We start from the raw sequence: 19,580 nt of genomic DNA on the forward strand, positions 1-19,580 counted from the left end.
GCCCTTGCCGTATCACGACTCACCAGTGCAGAGAAACAATGGGTGGGTAAGGAGCGGGTGTGGCTTGCGTGCCCGAAGGGCAGCAAAGCACCCGTGCGCGAATGAGATAGGCATGGAGCTGCTCGGGAATGAAAGAATAAGGGGAGTGATGAACCGTCATGGTTGTGTGGATTAAGAAGGGAGCGGAGGTGGTGGTCGGGGAAGCTACACATGGTCCTTTAGATCGAGTTTGATCCAACGGCCAGCAAGCGTCGCAGGAGAATCATTTCCTTTTTCCAAAGGATATCATACCAGGGAGCCACCATATCAATTAATAATAATAATTAATTAATGTCATCAGATCACACGCGCACGGAGACAGGTACAGCTCACAACAATTGTCATCGGCGCAGAAACAAAAACGGAAAAGAAAAGAAAATCTCAAACAATTGTCTCTCGTCTCGCGTCTCCCCCTCCCTTCCCCCGTCCATCTAATCGAATCCCGCACACTCGCGCAGGCCCCTCTCTCCTGCTCCGTTTCAAATTTCTTCTCCTCCTCCAAAAACCCTACCCGCCCCGAATCGCCGGCCGCAGATCCAGTACGCCGCGGAAATCGTCCACCGTCGAGGGTTACTCACGTCAGCGCGCCAGCGGCGGCACAGTCGGGGAGGAGGTAGGGTTCGGCGCCGGCATGGAGGCGCAGGCCACGGCGACGGTGAAGGAGGCGCTCGCGGCGCTGTACCACCACCCCGACGATACCATCCGCACCGCTGCCGACCGCTGGCTGCAGAAGTTTCAGCACACGCTGGACGCGTGGCAGGTGCGCGCGGGCTTCCTCCTCCGCTCGATTCGATTCATGTCCCCCAATCGTGTTCGTTTGCCTACAGAGATATTCAGGCGGTGAATTCGGTGTGGTGAGAGTGGGATGTGGGCGTGTTTGTATGGATTTGGCCCGGCTGGCGCAGAATTTCCGAGATATTGGAGTGGTTGAGCTGTGTGATTGCTCTAGAGTGGTGGTTGGAGGCCATGTATTGAGATTTGTTTTGTTCGAAGCGTGCTTTTCTTCTGCTTCTCCAGTGTCTGATCGTTTTATTGGATTTCAATTTGGGCCTGTGGGTGTGACAGCTAATGTAGAGCTGCTTTAGTATTCATTGTAGTGTCAAGACTAGAGTTTTGAAAACGTAAAGCAGATCAGGCTTGGTTTTAGCCAGTGGCCAGAATATGAACTGCTTTAGATGACGCAGGATTGACTTCTAGTTCTGTCCTGAACTTTGCTGCAAGTTGAATGTGTAAACCCTGAGAATGTGGGCAAGTTCAGTTTTTGCTGTTAGTTTAAGTTGCATTGTTAGCTGTGGGACTGGCTATCCAATCTTTTCTACTCACTGCCGTGGTATTTATCAGTTGAGGAAAATTCCATGAAAAGTTTGATGCGCTCTAAAATTCATTTTCATTGTACCATGTCACTATGTTTTTCTTATTGTATACACAGAGTGTCTTCCTAGCAAATGCAGGTTTATTTCAGATTTGGAGGCAGTTTTTAATTATGGTGCAAAGTATTTTATTTTACACTGGGCCATCTTGTTTATTTTGTGGTTGGTGGTTATCCCGAAGGCATCCAATCATTTCTGTTCTCATTATGCAGGTAGCTGACAGCTTACTTCATGACGAAAGCAGCAATTTAGAGACTCTCATGTTTTGTTCTCAGACTCTCAGAAGCAAGGTGAAACATGCATACATAGATGGATTATGCTATTTCTTACTATCTAGAAACTTGTTAATTAGTGTAACTCTCAATGATTTATCTTGAATATGCTTGCATTTTAGGTGCAAAGGGATTTTGAGGAGTTACCGTCAGAAGCTTTTCGACCATTGCAAGACTCTCTATATGTAAGCATCAGCTTTTCAAGTTTTTTAATATAAGAGTATAATTTGTGTAACTCTGGTTTGCACTACTATCAATTCTAAGTCCACTTTTCAACCCTCAACATACCACTTTGTTTAAGGATCAACCCTCAACTTCAAAACCGATTACTTCACACCTCCAACTTGCCAAACAGTTCTAAACTCAACCCTGCACTTGCCTCAATCTGGTTTTCGCTGAGTAGACTGGTTTTCACCAACTTGACTGCCTCGTCAACGTTTGCCACGTCACCTTGACTATACTTAAAAAAGTGACTGGTCCCACATGTTATAGTATACCCATTTACACATCTCCATCGTGACAGTTTCAAGCACCTTTTGTGCGCTCGAGCGCTCCCCTTGCTATCGTGCTCAAATTGCTCGCTCAGACCCTGTGCCCCCTCTACTTGCCCACGTTGTCTCTGCTGCCGGACTCACCGCTCCCCACCGCTTGTGTGCCTCCATGGACATGCCTAGCAGCTTGCTGTGTGCCGCCTCGCCGTTGCGAATGCAGGTGCCGTTCTCCTGGGAGAGCTCCCCTGACTTGCCCAAGGGCAGCAGGGACGCGCATACGGCGCGAGAGGAGATTATGCCACCACGGAAGCCGCGAGCTCACGCTGCGCCAATGCCCACGCGTGCTCCCTGCTCGATCCCCATGCCGGCGCCGGCGTGGACTCGGCCAGCTCGGCCTCCTGCGCAGCTCCGCCCTCAGCGCCTCCGCCTGGAGCAGCGACACGTAGCTTGAGGTGACGACGTCAGCCGGCTTGTGCTCCCGCAAGGGCGCCACAGTGCCCTACTGTAGCTGCCTCACCGCCTTCCCGGTGTCAATTAAGCTGCTTAGGGCAGCTGGCTTGTGTTGCGCACGTGTTTATCTCTAAAGAATCAATTCACCAGCCTATTTGCTTAGCTTAGCTAGCTTGTACCTGCTTGTTTCTATCGGCCAAATGCACCGGCCGATAAGGGAATTGCATCGTACATGACGTCAGAGAGTACTCAGCGTACAGGGCGACCACAACGAGCTGCTGCTCGTGTCGCTGAACCGATGTGAGCAAGACGACGACGTCCAGCGACCAACGCCCACATCCATGGGCATCAATGAGGCATGGGCACCGACGTTGCACTACATTCACATCCATGGGCAGCAGCCCAAGCAGCTGCTGTTGGCTTCCTTAGCACCTGGCTATGGCGCACCCCTGTGCCCGTCCTCTGCGCATAGGTCCTCGTCGCCGCAGGCACCACCGTGACCATCCTCATGCTCACTGTTTATCTCTGCTGCCGCCAGCGACGGCGCTGGCAATGCCCCCATGTGGCCCTGAGCCTCCCCTAGCCTACACCATGGAGGCGCCATCTCCCGCTCCACGAGCATGCGCAGGCGGAGGAACTCGTTGGCTGAGCACGCGCTCGTCGTGATGCTCGGCCTGGGCGCGCACCCTGCGTGCTTTGCGGCGAGCACGGTGTGGGTTTCCACGCGTGTCGACGACGAAGACCTGCACCGCTGCGTCAGCTGATCACCTGGATCGCTGCGGCCGGATGACGCAGCTAACCATTGTCGGCAGCTTCAGACCTTGCACGCCAACTGTTTGATAAAATGCTCACATAGTCACATGAGAGATAGATGGGACCATATCTATCCTCGCCACATCACACATTTAGCTGGCGTCTACGTGAGCTAAACCAGGTCAAACCAATGGTCAAAACCAGTGAAATGGAGTGAAGGGTGTGTTTTGAACGGTAGGGGTTGTGGAGTAACCGGTTTTTGAGTCGAGGGTTGAGTCTTAAGCAAAGTGGTAAGTTGAGGGTTGACAAGTGGTCTTCCCCTAACTAGTCAATGTGTACGTGCAATGCACGTTAATTTGGAAGTATATTAAATGCATGCGGATATTAAGTAGGATATTATTTGCGTGTTATTATGTGATTAGCACTATATTTGGCATACAATTATTGCACGCTAAACGTGTTGTGCGCTCGACATTGAAGCAGTCTAGGTCGTTGGATTAACATGATTTGATGGCCGAGATTAATTGGATCTGCCCCTTTGGGTCTTTTTATATTGGTATAGATTATAAGCTCCAGTCGATCTTGCTAAGGGCGTTGTCCCTTTTTTGTTTAACTGTTTTCCATCTGCAGGGATTGCTAAAGAAATTTAACAAAGGACCACCAAAAGTTAGAACACAGGTAGATGATTGAATTAAGCAAGCATATTTTATACTGACAAAATTCTAACGACAACAACACTTGTTCTACCATGTTCAGATTTGTATTGCAATTGCTGCTCTGGCTGTGCATGTACCTGTGGAGGACTGGGGAGGTGGTGGCATCGTGAACTGGCTAGGCGATGAAATGAAATCTCAACAAGAGTTCATTCCAAGTTTCCTTGAACTGCTTATTATCTTGCCACAGGTACATAACAAATTTAGCTTCATTTGGTTGCCTATCAGTCTTAGACTCTCGAATAATATTAGTCCTCATATCCTCTGTTTATATAGAGGAAAAGGGATAAAAGCTATTCGTAGCTGAAGTTTCACTTGTAATTTGTTAGGTCATTTTACAATATCATATTAACTTTCATGCATTCTTTTAAGCACTTAATAATCTGTTAATTTTGAGTCAAATAAGCTGAACATATGATTGTATGCCTTGCAAATTGAAGTTTCATGCCATCTCTTAAGCACTTAATAATCTGTTAGTCTTGAGTCAAATAAGCTGAACATATGATTGCATGCCATGTAAATTGGGCATTTTTGGCTTCTTTTCATAAGTTGGTGAAGCAACAAACTTTGTTCTTCTCTCTTTACCATTTGCAGAAGTTTTCTCTTAGTAGTCGGTGGTTGTCAATGGTCATGTTTCTATTTTCAATAAAAAAGTAGATCATCGATGAATCACACTCATAGATATCATAGATGATTTTCCTAGAGCTTCCAAATCTTGAACCAGATTTGTTTTAAATCATACAACGGTATATTTTAACCATATATGTTTTCCATGGCGTAGTGTCGAGTTCAGTAGAGTGATGTACATCATATGCTCAAAATCTTATGGTCCAGAACTATCACACTCAATGAATAAGTGTCCAGATTGTCCTAATATAATCAATGAAGGACTTGTTGTATATCACATTCAATGTATATTATACTTTTTCTTGGTTGAAATTGTAACCTATTTGTATGCTATCTTGACAGGAAACTTCTAGTTATAAAATAGCTGCTCGTCCTGAAAGGCGCAATCAGTTTGAGAACGACCTTTGTTCATCAGCTAATGTTGCTCTTAGTCTATTGACTGCTTGCTTGGGTTTTGACGAGCTAAAAGAACAGGTTAATTTCTTCCTCGTAAAGATAGCTTCATATGGCACAATCAAACTCATTACATGCTAAAGTAGCTAAAGAAACCTGCTTCATAGGTGTGATAAGTAAGTCCACACGCGCACCTGCTCCAAGCAGAAGAAAAGGAAAGCCACTGAAAAAAAGTAATGCTTTAGGGGTAAAGCATTTGCTAAAATAACTCAACAAGTACAGAAGGCAATGAGAACCGATAGCGTTCAATTGAGCTATACCGAACACTTGAATAGTAAACCCAATATTTCCATTATCTGTTGTTTCATATCTTGCGTGCATATGCAAAATCCTTCCATAACTGAGACCTCTGGGCTATTTCCCTTTCTTTTGGCCGTTATGAAGTACATTTGAAAGTACTATACTTGGGAGGTATTTTTTAGTTGCAGTTCTTTTCACTGGTTATGTTATGGCCCCTTGTACTAAGATAAGGGGTTCAATTAGAAGGTTGGTTTATAATGTGCTATCCACTTCCATGTACTAGCAAAAGTAATTTTGATGTTTGCACATATTCTCATTGTGTTACAAACTAGCTTAGATTGTTACACGGTACACGCCTTTCCCGATGGTCTGGGAGCAGTCTCACTTGTAACTGACTAACTTCAGAGTTCAGACGGATCTCTTTTCAGTCAGGCAGACATTTTATCCATATTAATGCTTCAAATATGCTTATCTGAACCCAGAGGCCAGAACTACATATATGAAATTCCTAGACATAGTCATGGAATGAGGGGAGTGGGAGTATTTTGGTAGTTAATACTGGTTCTTCCTTTCGCAGGTTTTGGAGGGTTTTGCTTCTTGGCTTCGTTTCTGTCATGGGTATGCTGCTTCTGCGATTTTGATATAGTAATACTTTATTCCTTGAGAATCTAACTGTTGTGGTACATCTAATATTTTGTATTCTTTCTATACTACTGCTGCCAAACAGTATCGGTCTAATGAATTTATGGAAGTTCTCTTTTATTTTTTCTCAGAATTACCGCAGCTACCCTTGCTTCACATCCTTTGGTCCATACGGCACTCTCTTCGTTGAACACAGATCAATTTCTGGAGGCAGCTGTAAATGGTATTGTTTGCTAGCGCACATAGTTCCTATCATATTTTAGTTAATCTCTTGCCAGTTCCTCATTTTTTCTTCATCTGTCACCTCAGTCAATCATTTCCTGCTATGCTCTTGCTACCACAGTGATGTACTACTGTTCACCTTATTCAGTTGCTACCAACATAGAAAAGTTGACACATTGAGTTTGGTTAATTTTTCGACCATCTGCTCTAGGCATGTTTTTTCTATGCATGACAAACTACAATTGTATCGGGTAATTCTTGCTTTTTGTGATGTTAAATTTATGGATAATCAAGTTCAAAGGAAGAATGCAAATCAATTATGGATCTTTGCTCAAGGTCACTAAAAATCTGGGAGTTTCCAGGGAACACATATGGAATTGGGATGTGGTTTTGTACAAATTTTGGGCTTCATATTACAACAAGTTCCAGTCAAAGCCAAGCACATGTTTCTGGTTACAAGCAAAATCAATTAACACTTAACTAGGTTTCAACATGTTTCTTCATACAAACAGATTTCTGGTGCAGGTCTCCAGAGCTGGATGAGAAGATTCATGCTTGTGTAGGTTTCGACAAGTTTCACTAAAAACTAATTTCTGGTGCTAGTCTCTAGAGGTCAATGAAACTTTGGCGAGTCTTATTGCTAGTTTCAGATAGGTGCTCTTTTGCAATACAACTATGGGTCTGGATGTCAGTGATCTTTGCTGCAGTGCGGTGCTGACAGAGATGAGGATGGACAAGCATGAATCTTCTCATCCAAACCAGCCCCCGCCCCCCCCCCTCCCCCTCCCCCGAATGCGACGCTTTCTTACATTTCCCAATTGTTGCCAAGATCTTGATTCACATGCTGCTCTGCTGCTGCTTCACTGAAGACAGTACTATCTATCGACATTGCTAGGGTCAACTAATTTATGGTCCTGATGGGTCCACCTATCTCTGGTGCTTGATGATGCATGAGTTTCATTGGACCAGCTCGAAGATATGTTTATGAAATGTGATTTTTTTCTTGATTTGTATAAGGAGATATTTCTTCACACCGTTGTCCTTGTAAATTTGTAAGCTCAAAATTGTTCCAAAAAGCTTCTCAAGCTTGTCGCGTAAGCTGGCCTTCTGATCTTATAAGCAAAGAAGTCCCCAAACCTAGCTTATTGGATAAGCTATGCTTGACCAAGCCCACCATAGTTATTGTGAATGGCTGCATTCAGTTAAACCTAAGATAGACCCTATGTTCTCAGGATTTTGTTAGCAGCTTGCTAATAATACGCTCGTCTCTAACTTGCCAGTTACCTCTGAGTTGATACATTTTACTGTATCTCGAGATTCTTGTGGCATTACTGAACAGTTTCCGCTGATCCAAATTCTCATCCCTCATGTTATGGGCCTCAAAGAGCAGCTGAAAGACTCATCTAAGGTATGTAACATCTTAACCATACTCTGCATTAATGATCTATCAATGTGTTTGTTTTGTGCCCAGATCCACCATACCAAATATTTGGTCATGCCAAATTTTTTGCTCTGGCTTGGGTGGTCACAATTTTTTTGCATGCTCATGCTTCTGTATCTGCTCCCAATTTATTTTCTTGCCAAGATTAGCCAAAGCATTCACCAATTTCTTAGCTACCATTTTATTTTGTGTGATTGAGTTGGGTTCAAACCAAGCACATTGGATTCCTCCATCTGCAGATTTCTCCTTGATTGTTATTTATTAGTGTAGTGTTGGATACTTAGATTTACATAAGCACTTGTACTGTTACATGGTAAAATGTATATCCACATGTGTTTTTCATCATTGTCATTGATAACTCTTTTTCTATTACCAGGATGAAGAAGATGTAAAAGCTATTGCTCGTTTATTTGCAGACATGGGTGATTCCTATGTTGACTTGATTGCAACAGGTAACACTTCATCGATGATGACGATGATCAAAATATGGATATGTTTTTTCATGCTGTACATGAACCAAATCATCCTGACCATTTAAGAATTACACTTACAATTATGTTTTGCAGGTTCAGGCGATGCCATGCAAATAGTAAATGCACTACTGGAAGTTACATCCCATTCAGAATTTGACATATCCTCCATGACGTTTAATTTCTGGCACCATCTTAAGCGTAATCTAACTGGGAGGTATTTTTTTGAAACATTACTGGTTTTACTTGAGAAACAACCAATTCAGTGCTTACAAATTGTAGGGATTCGTATACATCGTGTGGATCTGAGGTGCCGATTGAAGCTGAAAGAAATAGAAGAATGCAACTATTCCGTCCTCCGTTTGAAGTTCTTGTGTCTCTGGTATGTTTGAAGAGGGGGGGGGGGGGTCCTTTTAGTATAATGCTCATATTCTTGTGATGCGCCATGCAATAAAAACATGGAGTGCGACTAATCATTCATTACATATATTGTTTGTTGGGATTTCCTGTTCATCTCATGCTGTTTCGATACTGAATCAGGTTAGTTCCCGAGTTGAATACCCTGAGGACTTTCACACTTTCTCGGAGGAAGACCGGAGGGATTTCAGATATGCTAGATATGGTATGCTTCCTGATTTGTTTTAACTTAGTTAATCTTGCAGTTCATATTGTCTATGTCATGCAACTGCCAAATAATTACAGAACCATTCATTTTTCAGCGGTTAGTGACGTGCTACTTGATGCAACTGATGTCCTTGGAGGTGACTCGACGCTAAAAATACTTTTCATGAAGTTAATTCAGGCGAGTCTGTTTGCACGCTCAACAATTCTCTTCCCTAGCCACCACTGCTCAGTGCTAGTATCTATACTTGTCAAATTGGACTATTTGTTTCATAGTTCTTATTGATGGTCTAGCCTGTGAGTTTCTACTTATCCATCTGTTTCTTTTTGTTGGAATTAAATTATTTTTATGGAATATACTATAGCAAGTTCAGTGAAGTGTAATTTGTTGAGCTCTACTCCTGTCTGGCCTTTTCACAATCACTACTTTTGTTGCTCATGCTAGTAATACAATTTAAATTCTTATTTGAGGCACTACAATTTATGCAAACTGTACCAAATAACTTAATTTGAGTTGTTTATCTGCCTCTTGTTTGTGCTTATGTTGTGTTACTTAGTATGATATACCATCGTAAGTTTTTGTCTATTCATTTTTATAAGATTAGTTTCTCTTCTCGTGTACGATGGTATATCTTTGGCTGATGATTAGTCTTGTAGCTTCCCAGTCCCACCAAGAAATTTGTTTGGTTTTCTGTAACCAAGGCGGTATGCTTTTGGATTTCAGGCATGTGGAAGCGGTGCCGAACAGAACCAGAATTGGCAACCATTAGAGGCTGCCCTTTTCTGTATACAAGCCATTGCTAAATCGGTTTCGATTGAAGAGAAGGAAATATTACCGCAGGTATGAATGGCATCTTGTTATCTTGGGTGTCAAATTTTCAACTGATCGGTTGTAAGATCTTTTTGCTGGATGGTTACTTTTTTCTGCGCCTTTCCATTACAATCATTGTTAATGAGGTCTGGTTAACATAATGTGGTCATGCTGTTCTTTGAAGGTTATGCCATTGCTTCCAAGGTTTCCTCACCAAGAACAGTTGCTACAGACAGGTTTGTTTTGTGTAATCGGCATTTCAGAAGTCCTCGTTCTTAGCTCAGCGTTTGTTTTATCTTATACTGTGACTAGTATTTGGGAATCACATTGTAGACAGTAGCTATTTACTGCCTGTGATGTCTGGTTCAGATGCTAGGTTTATAATAAGTTAGGGCTGTTTAGGCACAGTTGTTGGGTAGAAACTTTGTGAGATTTAGTTTTCCTAGCTTGATTATGTTGACGACAGGAGTTCAAATACGCTTGAATCTTGCAGTTTGTTCAACCATTGGAGCATTTTCAAAATGGATTGATGCTGCCCCAGCTGAACTGCCCATCCTACCACCTTTGGTTGATATTCTCAACAAGGGCATGAGTACATCAGAGGATACAGCTGCAGCTGCTTCTGTGGCATTTAAGTATATATGTGAAGGTACTACCTCATTATCCACTTCTTTTTAATGGACCTATCTGACTGGAATGAATTGATTATTGTTTCCTTCCCATTTCTTCCTATTAGTTGTGCTACACCGTAGGAAAAACATGGGAACTCATGAGGCATACATATTTTTTCAAGAGATTAGACTAAATGAAAAGTTCGCTTTGAAATCAAGTGCAAAGATTTTTCTAGTCCTAAAGATTGAAGTTCCACAAAATATCTTTCTTCTAAGAAGCAAGAATGAATTCATATATATTACATGTCCCTCCTTTTTAGAAAAGGCCAAAGGTTCCCTTTATATATACTAATAAAGCGGGAGAGAAAACTGTAAAAAGCTTAGAGCATCTCCAGCCGTTCAGCCCCCCAGGGCGCCGAAAAAGAGCGGCCCGGGGGCGAACCGGCGCTAGATTGGCCCCTGGGGGCGACCTACCTCCCAGCCACGCCCCCAGGCGCCACCCCCCAGCCGCGGCAAATTCAAACGTAGTCATTCCCGCTCACAAAATAGACACCGCAAATCCAGCGATCAAGCGGCCACAAGTTCGGCGATCGAATGAAAAGTTCGGCGTACAAAAAGCAGAAAGGACGCGCGTGCTCATCAGACGGCGAGGTCGGCCTCCGGCGTCGGTTGAGTCGGCGTGCGCGGGCTTGGTGGGGTCTCCGTGCTGGGCGGCGTCGGCGTGGCTTCTGCGCAGCAACTGCGCGGAGGAACAAACAGTTGGCGGGCGCACACGGCGAAGAGAGGCGGGAGACCGGCGTGCCATACCTGATCCTCAACGCTGGCGCCGCTCTCCGGGCGAGCCGCGACCTCCTCGACGATCCCATGCCATTTGTTACACGCCCCCTGGATACGCCCCCAATGGTTCGCCATCGCCTTCGCCCCGCGCTGCATGTAGACGCCTTTAAAGTAGGGGTCGACGAGCTTGCGTTCGTCGAACTCGGCCTTGATGCGCTCCCAGTACGTCTCGATGCTCTGGTTCGTGCCGGTGGTCGGGTCGAGGCAGACGACTTTCCATGCTTCGGCGAGGCATTCCTCCTCCTTGGACGCCCACTTGATGCGCGGCTCGCCGGACCTTGCCGCCCGCTTCTTCTTCTTGCGCCTCCTCGCCGGAACAGTCGCCGGCTCCTCCTCCTCCTCCTCTTCGTCCTCCTCCTCCTGCTCCTCCTTGCCGTAGACGTAGCCGAGCTCGCCGTCCATGCCGCCGCTGAGATCCACCGTGTCGTTCGGGGTGACGAACCCAGGAGACGCGGCGGCCGCGGTCGAGCCTGTCGCGATGATGTCGTCCATGTCGGCCTTGGTCTCGTCGGTGTCGCCGAGGTGCGAGAAGGGCAGTGCGCCACGGCGGAAAGGGGACGTCGGGGAGGACGTGTAGGCGGGCGGCGAGTAGTTGTATGGAGGGTACTGCACGCCGGCGAAGGCGGGCGAGGGCGTGCGCTGGGCCGGGTGTCCATGGGGGAAGGTGACGTTGGGGTTGAACCCACCGTGCGCGTCCCCGTCGGCGTAGCCCGGCGAGGGCGTGCATCCCCATGGCTGCGGCGACGGAGAGCCGACGCCTTGCTGGCCCCAGGGCGCGTACTGGGCGTGGCTACCGGGTGGATTCATAATCCTCGCGCGAGTCGCCTCGGCCTCGGCTTGGTCCGCCGAAGCCGCAGCCGCACGCGCCGTGTTGTAACGGGCCTTCTTGGCGATCGCCCTGTTCCGCCGGTCGGCGGTGACAGCCTCCCGTCGCTGAACTTCCGCCCTCCACTCGGCGTTTGTCATGGCCGGTGGCTTGGACGGCGGCGCCCTCGGCTTCCTCTGCTTCGGCTGGGCGACGGAGGCGGTTGCCGCGGCGCGGGGGACGACGTACTTCTTCGGTGGCATGGCGGCCGGCTGGGAGGCGAGCGGGAGGGAGATTGGCGGGAGGAATGGAGAGAATGGGAGGGAAGTGGGGGAAAAGCGGGAAGAAACGGCGGGAAGAGGGGCTCGACTCGCCGACAGGGCAGACCCACGCGCCCTTTTCGCTTGTGCCGGCGCCCCAGGCGCCCCCCAGGGCGCCGGGTTCGGCCTGGGTCTGCCGGCACCAGTTTCGGCCCGAGCCGGCGAAAAACGGGCTTCTGGGGGCGCGGCTGGGCCGTTTTTTTGGCGCCGGCGCGGCAAAAACGCCTGGGGAGGGCCTGTTGGGGGCGCGGCTGGAGATGCTCTTATGGTTGAGACTGTGGCAAACGGCAAAGTGAAAAATCATCAGGTGCTAACGGGTCATGATGTGTGCAATTTTTGTAGCTCCATGCAAGGTTTTCCCCTTTTTTTTGATCAAATGCCTTTATTCCTAGGTCTTGCCAGGAAAGAACCATAAGCATAGTCTCTTTTTAAAATATTTTTGTTGTTCTGTTCTTTTCCATATCTTAGAATGACAACAGGGTAAATAGCTTTCCTCAGGCTTAAGCATAGTCTCTTTTTGCTAAAAATATTTTTGTTGTTCCGTTCTTTTCCAAATCTTAGAATGACAACAGGGTAAATAGCTTTCCTCTGGCTTGCTCAACAGGGGTGCTGCCGAGACCAGAAAGTACAGGCAATTTTGGCTAAGCAATAATTGTACTGTCTAGCATACAAATTGGTTGTACATACGTTTGTCCGGCTCCTGCCACACAAAGATCTTGGCTGTTAATTTCAGATGTACTGTCTAGCATACAAATTGGTTGTACATACGTTTGTCCAGCTCCTGCTACACAGAGATCTTGGCTGTTCATTTCAGATCGGATGCAATAGAGTGCAGATGGCGTGACTGAGAAGGCTGGCAGGGTGCTCCGTTTTGTTTTATTGCCCTTGTATATATAATATATATACGAAGTTGTGATATATATTACGACATCGAATAGTTTACGAAGTATCTGTTTATATTTCCATGCTTGTTTGAATTTTACGGTAGATTTCTGTTGTTGGCATAAGGAGTTGACAGCTTAGTTATTTTATTTCCTTTTTTTGGTGATAAGACTGTAGGGGAAAGTTCTCGGGTTCATTGGATGGCCTTTTCCAGATCTATCATGTTGCAATAAGTGGAGTTGGTGGTTACAAAGTTTCTTCAGAGGACTCATTGCATTTGGTTGAAGCCTTAAGGTTAGCTATTATTACTATTTTGGTTGCATTCAACATGTCACCTTACTTGTTCATTCACAACTCAAATCAGTGTGGTTATCACGACGCTTCCGCAAGACCATGCTAGAAGAGCCCTGGAGTTAATCTGCATGCCAATAATTAATAGCTTGCAGGTGAGCAGCAATCTTTGATAGTTAACTGTTGATATGATCCTTGCTAATTTTTTATTTGAAAAACTAGGAAATAATCCAGCAAGGTGAAAGTGCTCTTCAACAAGTTCCTGCTCGGCATTTAACCGTTCACATAGACCGGTTGTCGACCATTTTTAGGTGGTGACCTCCCATTTATCTTTTTGCTCATCCAAGTTTTGGTTTTGTATTAAATCCTCCAAACTGTTGCAGCAATGTGAAACTTCCAGAAGTGGTTGCTGAAGCTGTCAATAGATACTGGCCCACACTGAAGATTATCTTTGATCAGTGAGTATGGGCACCAGACAAAATTCTGGGAGAAGTTTCTACTTGTACATATATATGGCAGATCTCATCCATCCCTACTTCGCTAATAAACTCTTTTGCGCAGTCGGGCATGGGATACACGGACCATGGAGTCTCTATGCCGATCTTGCAAATTTGCTGTAAGTTAATTAATTTTATTTATTTATGTTGCTTGTTGTTTGAATGCAATTTACATTCAGATCGAATACAAGTCCCGTCAGAAGGGCATAATCGGAACAATTATCCACATACTGTCTCGACTCTTGAGAGTTCTGATTCTTCCTTGGTGGGATTACTGTAACACTTCCAGGTTTAAGAAATGATAAATATGATATTGCAAATCATGCCTTACTTTCTCTTCAGATTTGCGGTTTTCACTTTTATGGAGAGCAATTTTAGTATTTTTCTAGCTGAATCATGATATCACTTTAACACAACATGCATGTGGATTCTTTGCCAAACTTTCATGCTTACTATATTTATTATCTTTTCTGTGCTGTAGGTAAGGACATGTGGGAGGTCCATGGGAATCACCATTGGTGCAATGCTTCTAGAAATCCAAACACTATATCAGCAACACAATCAGTCTTGCTTCCTTTACTTATCCAGTGAAGTTATTAAGGTTCTTGCTATTTCAGAAGTCTAGTGATGTATTTTTTAGCTGTATTTTGATTGTTCTGACAACATTTTTTGTGTAGATATTTGGGTCTGATCCATCTTGTGCAAGCTATCTTACATGTCTGATACAGACACTCTTTAATCATACAATACAATTGCTCAGAACTATTCAGGTAACCATTCCTGCTTTCGCCCCTTGTGTTGCTGATCCGCTCATGGTAACATATTAATAAAGCAATCGATAACAAATTCAGTGGATTTCATTTCCTACATTGCAGGATTTTACAGCTAGACCCGACATAGCTGATGATTGCTTTCTGCTTGCGTCAAGATGTATTCGTTACTGTCCTGATCTATTTGTACCTACAGAGATTTTTCCAAGATTGGTTGATTGTGCAATGGCTGGTGTAACTATACAACATAGGTAGTGCCTCCAAGATTAAGTACTTCCACAATCTATATTGTGTTTCTTATCCTTCTGTTAAAATATATAAGGCATATTTGATTTTATACAGCCTCAATGCAAGATTTTGACTACGACTTTAATCACAATATGCTATAATAAATAGATAAAATGTAATATGAAATCATTGAAAAATTCAGAGAGTATACTTTTGTAGTCAATCCATATTGTTTTCCACAAACTATTGGCTAAAGTTATAAAAGGCTGACTGCACGCATCCTAAGACGCCCTATATTTCTGAAAACAGGGGAGAATAAAGATAGACACTAGAATCGAGTCAGAATTGTTATATGAGCTGCATATGCTTGTTATCCTTGTTTAATGATGCAATCTGATATCGTGGTGGCTAATTGATACCTTATTTTTTGTGATATGTTATAGGGAGGCCTGCAAATCCATACTGTGTTTCTTATCTGACACCTTTGATCTTGCAAAATCACCCGAGGGGGAAAAGTACCGGGATCTAATAAACACAATTGTACTCCAGCGAGGTGCAACACTTGCAAGAATAATGATTGCTTCCTTAACAGGGGCGCTACCGTCTGGTCGCTTGGAGGAGGTATGTAGATTGGTAGCAAGAGTGTTGCTGTTTATATACAATCCTGCCTGTGAGCTTTAAGCAAAGATATGCCCTAAAGACTGTGTTATGCTTACTCTTGACAGTAATGATTGAAGAATGAACTTTATATCCCTTCTGTATGAAAACTTTGCAGGTCTCATATGTTCTGCTGTCCCTTAGCAGAGCTTTTGGTGGGAATATGTTGAATTGGACAAGGGATTGCATTGCTCTTATACCCCCACAAGCCCTAACAGATTCAGAACGCTCAAGATTCTTGACAATTATATCCGATGCATCATCGGGATCTAGTCTTGGTTCCTTGACGGATAGATTCGCTGAAATATCAGAGGTTTGCAGACGAAACAAAGCGGTGCAGGATATAGTTCAAGCTGCTTTGCAGCCTCATGACTTGGCCTTCATGGTTGCTCCGCAGCATTCATGATGACCAGATGTTTTCTTTATAAGACCAGTTGAAAGCCCGTGATGGAGTCGGTGTGCGCCATCTGAATATTTTCCCCTTCATACGGTTTGAGTTGCGGCATCGATCATACTGTTCAGATTTCTTTAGAGGATAGATAGGTCAGCCAGTAGTCATTGTCATTCATTTTGTGTTTGTCTCTGTACATGCATCGTGCATTTATGTATGTGGGAGGAAAATTGTGTTGTATTATTATCTGGAAGAGATCAGTGGTATACGTACTCAACTAGGAGATCACACCGATTGTGATCTGCCCTGGTCCTGAATTTTGTAATGGCTGGCCAGCTTAACTTTGTGAATTGAGGTGGCCGCGAATTCTTTTTATGTAAACATCTGCCAAATGTTAAGTATGTCCTTGATGTCACATTCAAGGTGTCTTATGCTTTCTGTGTGAGCCTGGAGTATGAGTCACTTCGATGTAGGTAACTACTGATGTATGATTGCCTCTCTTTGGTTCCTAGGCAGAATATTAGCTGCCTCTCTTTGGTTCCTAGGCACAATGTTAGCTAATCGAGGTTTCTGGTTCTGCACGATCTTCTGAGAAAATCACTCACCGGCTCTGTATAGAACTGCTGCATCTTTCCTATTCCTACTTACTGAAGTTATACGATGACATAGAAAAAGTTTGAAGAGTTAATTACACTTTTGATACATAAACTTGCACTCGCACTTGATGTTCAAATTCATATATAAACTTGAAAAATGACACAAACCGACCTTACAACTTGTGTTTCGGGTACATTTTAGTATATTTTTCGTTAACTCTCCGTTAAACACTGCATGCCAGCTGGCCCACGCTCCTACCTACGTGTGGGTCCGACAAGTAAGTTGCAAGGAAAGAAACTGAAACATACCGTAATAGAATTAACGCGGCCAGCCAGAATTTAACCAAGGGTGATGAGTCCCATTTGCTAGCCACTACACCACTTGGTAGGTTTTGTTCATTGTAGAGATCGATTATATTTATAAATATGAGAATAGTAATTGATTTGAAGCCAAAATACGCGTTGCACAGAGGTTTGAGCAAGTTTTTTTTTCGTTCGATTAAAACATTATACTGTTTAGCATAATAATTGATTAGAAGCCAAAATACGTGCCGCACAGGGGGTTCGTAATAAGTTCTTTTTCTTGATTTTGTTTTTTATGAAGGGACCAGAAAACCCGGTTTCCGGAAAATCTCGAATTTTAGGTATTTTTTTGTTTGAATTTTTTTTTGAGGGCCAACGACAGTAGGGGAGCCCCCCACTGACTTTCTATTACTTACCTAGAATTTAATTAGTACAAGTCCTGTCAGAGAGCATTTACAAGGGAGGGGGAAGAGAGAAGAGAGGAGGGGAGCAAGCTATCTAACTAAGAGAAGAATCAGTACAATGAGAAGGGGGAAATTTCAAACGAATTTGAATTCAAAATTTTATTCTAAAAATATAATTTATTTAATCACCTACCTGACAAACTGTGTCGCCCGTTCCGGCAATCAGCTCGCCATGTTTTTATGAGAAGGGTGCGGTTTGAGACGTCGCTAACGCACCTCGTGCATGTTTTAAAAAAGTGTTATTCAACGCAAAAAAGTCCAGTTTTCGCATATGAATTGTTATGGTTCACGCCTTATCATTTGGACAAAAGCTGTTATGCGAAAACATATGCATATGATCATCTAACCATTTGAATTCTAGTTTTTTTAACGGTCAAAAGCATTCATGGCTCACGGAAATTTCAGATAGCCAGCCAAACGGGAAAAACAGTGTTGAGAGACCCACTCACACAATAAACCCTGTGCGACACACATTTTAGATTCAAATCAATTTTCCTAATAAAAATATAAATAACTATATATCTCTAACATTAACAACAAGCAGGAGGTTGCAGTGGCTAGTGCCTGACGCGTGCGACACAACATCTTGAGTTTGAACCCTAAAAAAATTATCACTTAAATTTTCTGAATCGAGCGAAAAGATACTCACATTCAGAAGAAAACAAAACTTGTTCAAACGCCACCACATAAAATAAGCATATAAATAATATCTATATCTAACATAAACATATAAGAACAGGTGGTGTAGTGGCTAGTGTAGTGGCTAGCACATGTACGTGCAGCTCACGTGTCGTGTTTAACGGAGCACTACTATGGAAAACCTTATATACAGAATCTTAGCAGCAGCGCGGCATAAAAAGAGGCGCTGCTGCTAATTAGTAGCAGCGCGGTTAGGGAAAGCGCGCTACTGACGTAAATTTAGTAGTAGCGCGTGATGTTTAAACCGCGCTGCTACAAAAATCCACCGACAGTACACAACGACCTAAGTTTACCAGCAGCGCGGCGTCAAAAAGCGCGTTGCTGCTAATGGCATAGTAGTAGCGCGCTTTTTAGTCACGTCGCTGCTGCTAATTTTGAAATTGTCCACACGGTTGGCCCGTTTAGCAGCAGCGCGTGATTGGAAAGCGCGCTGCTACTAAATTTACATCAGTAGCGCGCTTTTGCTCCTGCGCTACTGCTAAGACGCAGCCCCCACCACCTTTTTCCACCTCCCCATCCCCATCTCCTCTCCTCCCTTTCCCCTACCTCCCACATCCTCCCTCTCTCACTCTTCTTCTTCCTCAATACTTCTCCCCCACTACTCTCCCTCTTCTACCTACCTTTCTCTCTCTTCATTACTCCTAACTAACTACACCACCTCCATTAATGCATCTCCTTTCTTTTTTTCCTTCCCCCTCCATTAGTTGAAGTTGTCTCCTCCCAAATTAGCTAGCTAGGTAGATGTAGCATTTAGTTAAGTGACCTATTTGCCCCTAACTAGATCTTTCTTTGTCAAGAAGAGCTTTGTGCACTTTTGATCTCCCTACATCATCATCCCACACCGTGTGCTCGATCTCGAGACAGAGGTGATTAAAATTTCTTGCTTTTGCAAAATGGAAATATGTGTATGTGTGTGTGATATGATAATTGGGAAATATGATGGAAATTGTGTGTGTGGCATGAGTTGACGCCAAATTGTGCTTTTGAGTTGCCTATGTTTTGCCGAAATGTCGATTTATTTCCGTTTCGGCGAATTCCGGGCAAACTCTAGATCTACATATGTCCTATTTTTAGGGAAGGTCATGCCGAATTTTTGTATGACTTTGATGCATGCACACATTTTTATAATAATTTGTTTATTACACCCGTGCAGGTGTTCATGATGGTCAGTGGAACGATGGTGGACAGGTGGTTGCGGTCGGCGGTGCAGGACATGAAAGAAAATAACCTGACAGAGGCTTTATGTCCGTGTCGAAGATGCAAAGGAATAGTTTGGCTCGACCCCTATGACGAAGGTCGTGTCGAAGCGCACCTGCTCATGACTGGTTTCATGGATGGCTATACTCGGTGGATAATTGAAGATGAGGATGATGATGTTGAGGACGCCGACGGGGCAGCCAATGACGACACTGGGCAAGACGAAGAGATGATCGATAATGGCGGCGGGGAAGAGGCCGGACATGGCGACAGAGAAGGGACCGGACATGGCGGAGGAGAAGGGGCTGGACATGTCGGCGGAGAGAACGTGGACTCCACGCAGCAGAGTTCGTCGGTACTAAGTTCAATCGTGCGGGACCCTCATGTTCAAGCACTGCTTCGCAAGGAGACGAGTAC

General features: G+C 44.4%; 1 protein-coding gene across 1 annotated transcript; it reads left to right on the forward strand.

Moving 5' to 3' along the window:
• The first annotated feature begins 365 nt into the window (after positions 1 to 365).
• Positions 366 to 16,335, forward strand: LOC109748169 (transportin MOS14). The gene is made up of 27 exons (XM_020307206.4): positions 366 to 799; positions 1,622 to 1,699; positions 1,804 to 1,866; positions 4,006 to 4,053; positions 4,132 to 4,278; positions 5,058 to 5,189; positions 5,986 to 6,026; positions 6,182 to 6,273; positions 7,553 to 7,680; positions 8,090 to 8,165; positions 8,280 to 8,400; positions 8,466 to 8,565; positions 8,724 to 8,805; positions 8,903 to 8,985; positions 9,529 to 9,645; positions 9,800 to 9,851; positions 10,109 to 10,264; positions 13,241 to 13,364; positions 13,435 to 13,516; positions 13,584 to 13,672; positions 13,745 to 13,819; positions 13,923 to 13,977; positions 14,340 to 14,459; positions 14,536 to 14,628; positions 14,734 to 14,879; positions 15,300 to 15,477; positions 15,632 to 16,335. Exons 1-27 carry the CDS (start codon positions 671 to 673, stop codon positions 15,917 to 15,919), a joined length of 2,895 nt encoding a protein of 964 aa, XP_020162795.1. The 5' UTR covers positions 366 to 670; the 3' UTR covers positions 15,920 to 16,335.
• The last annotated feature ends 3,245 nt before the right edge of the window (positions 16,336 to 19,580 follow it).

The sequence above is a fragment of the Aegilops tauschii genome, chromosome 1 (assembly GCF_002575655.3).
Source record: "Aegilops tauschii subsp. strangulata cultivar AL8/78 chromosome 1, Aet v6.0, whole genome shotgun sequence".
Classification (NCBI taxonomy): domain Eukaryota; kingdom Viridiplantae; phylum Streptophyta; class Magnoliopsida; order Poales; family Poaceae; genus Aegilops; species Aegilops tauschii.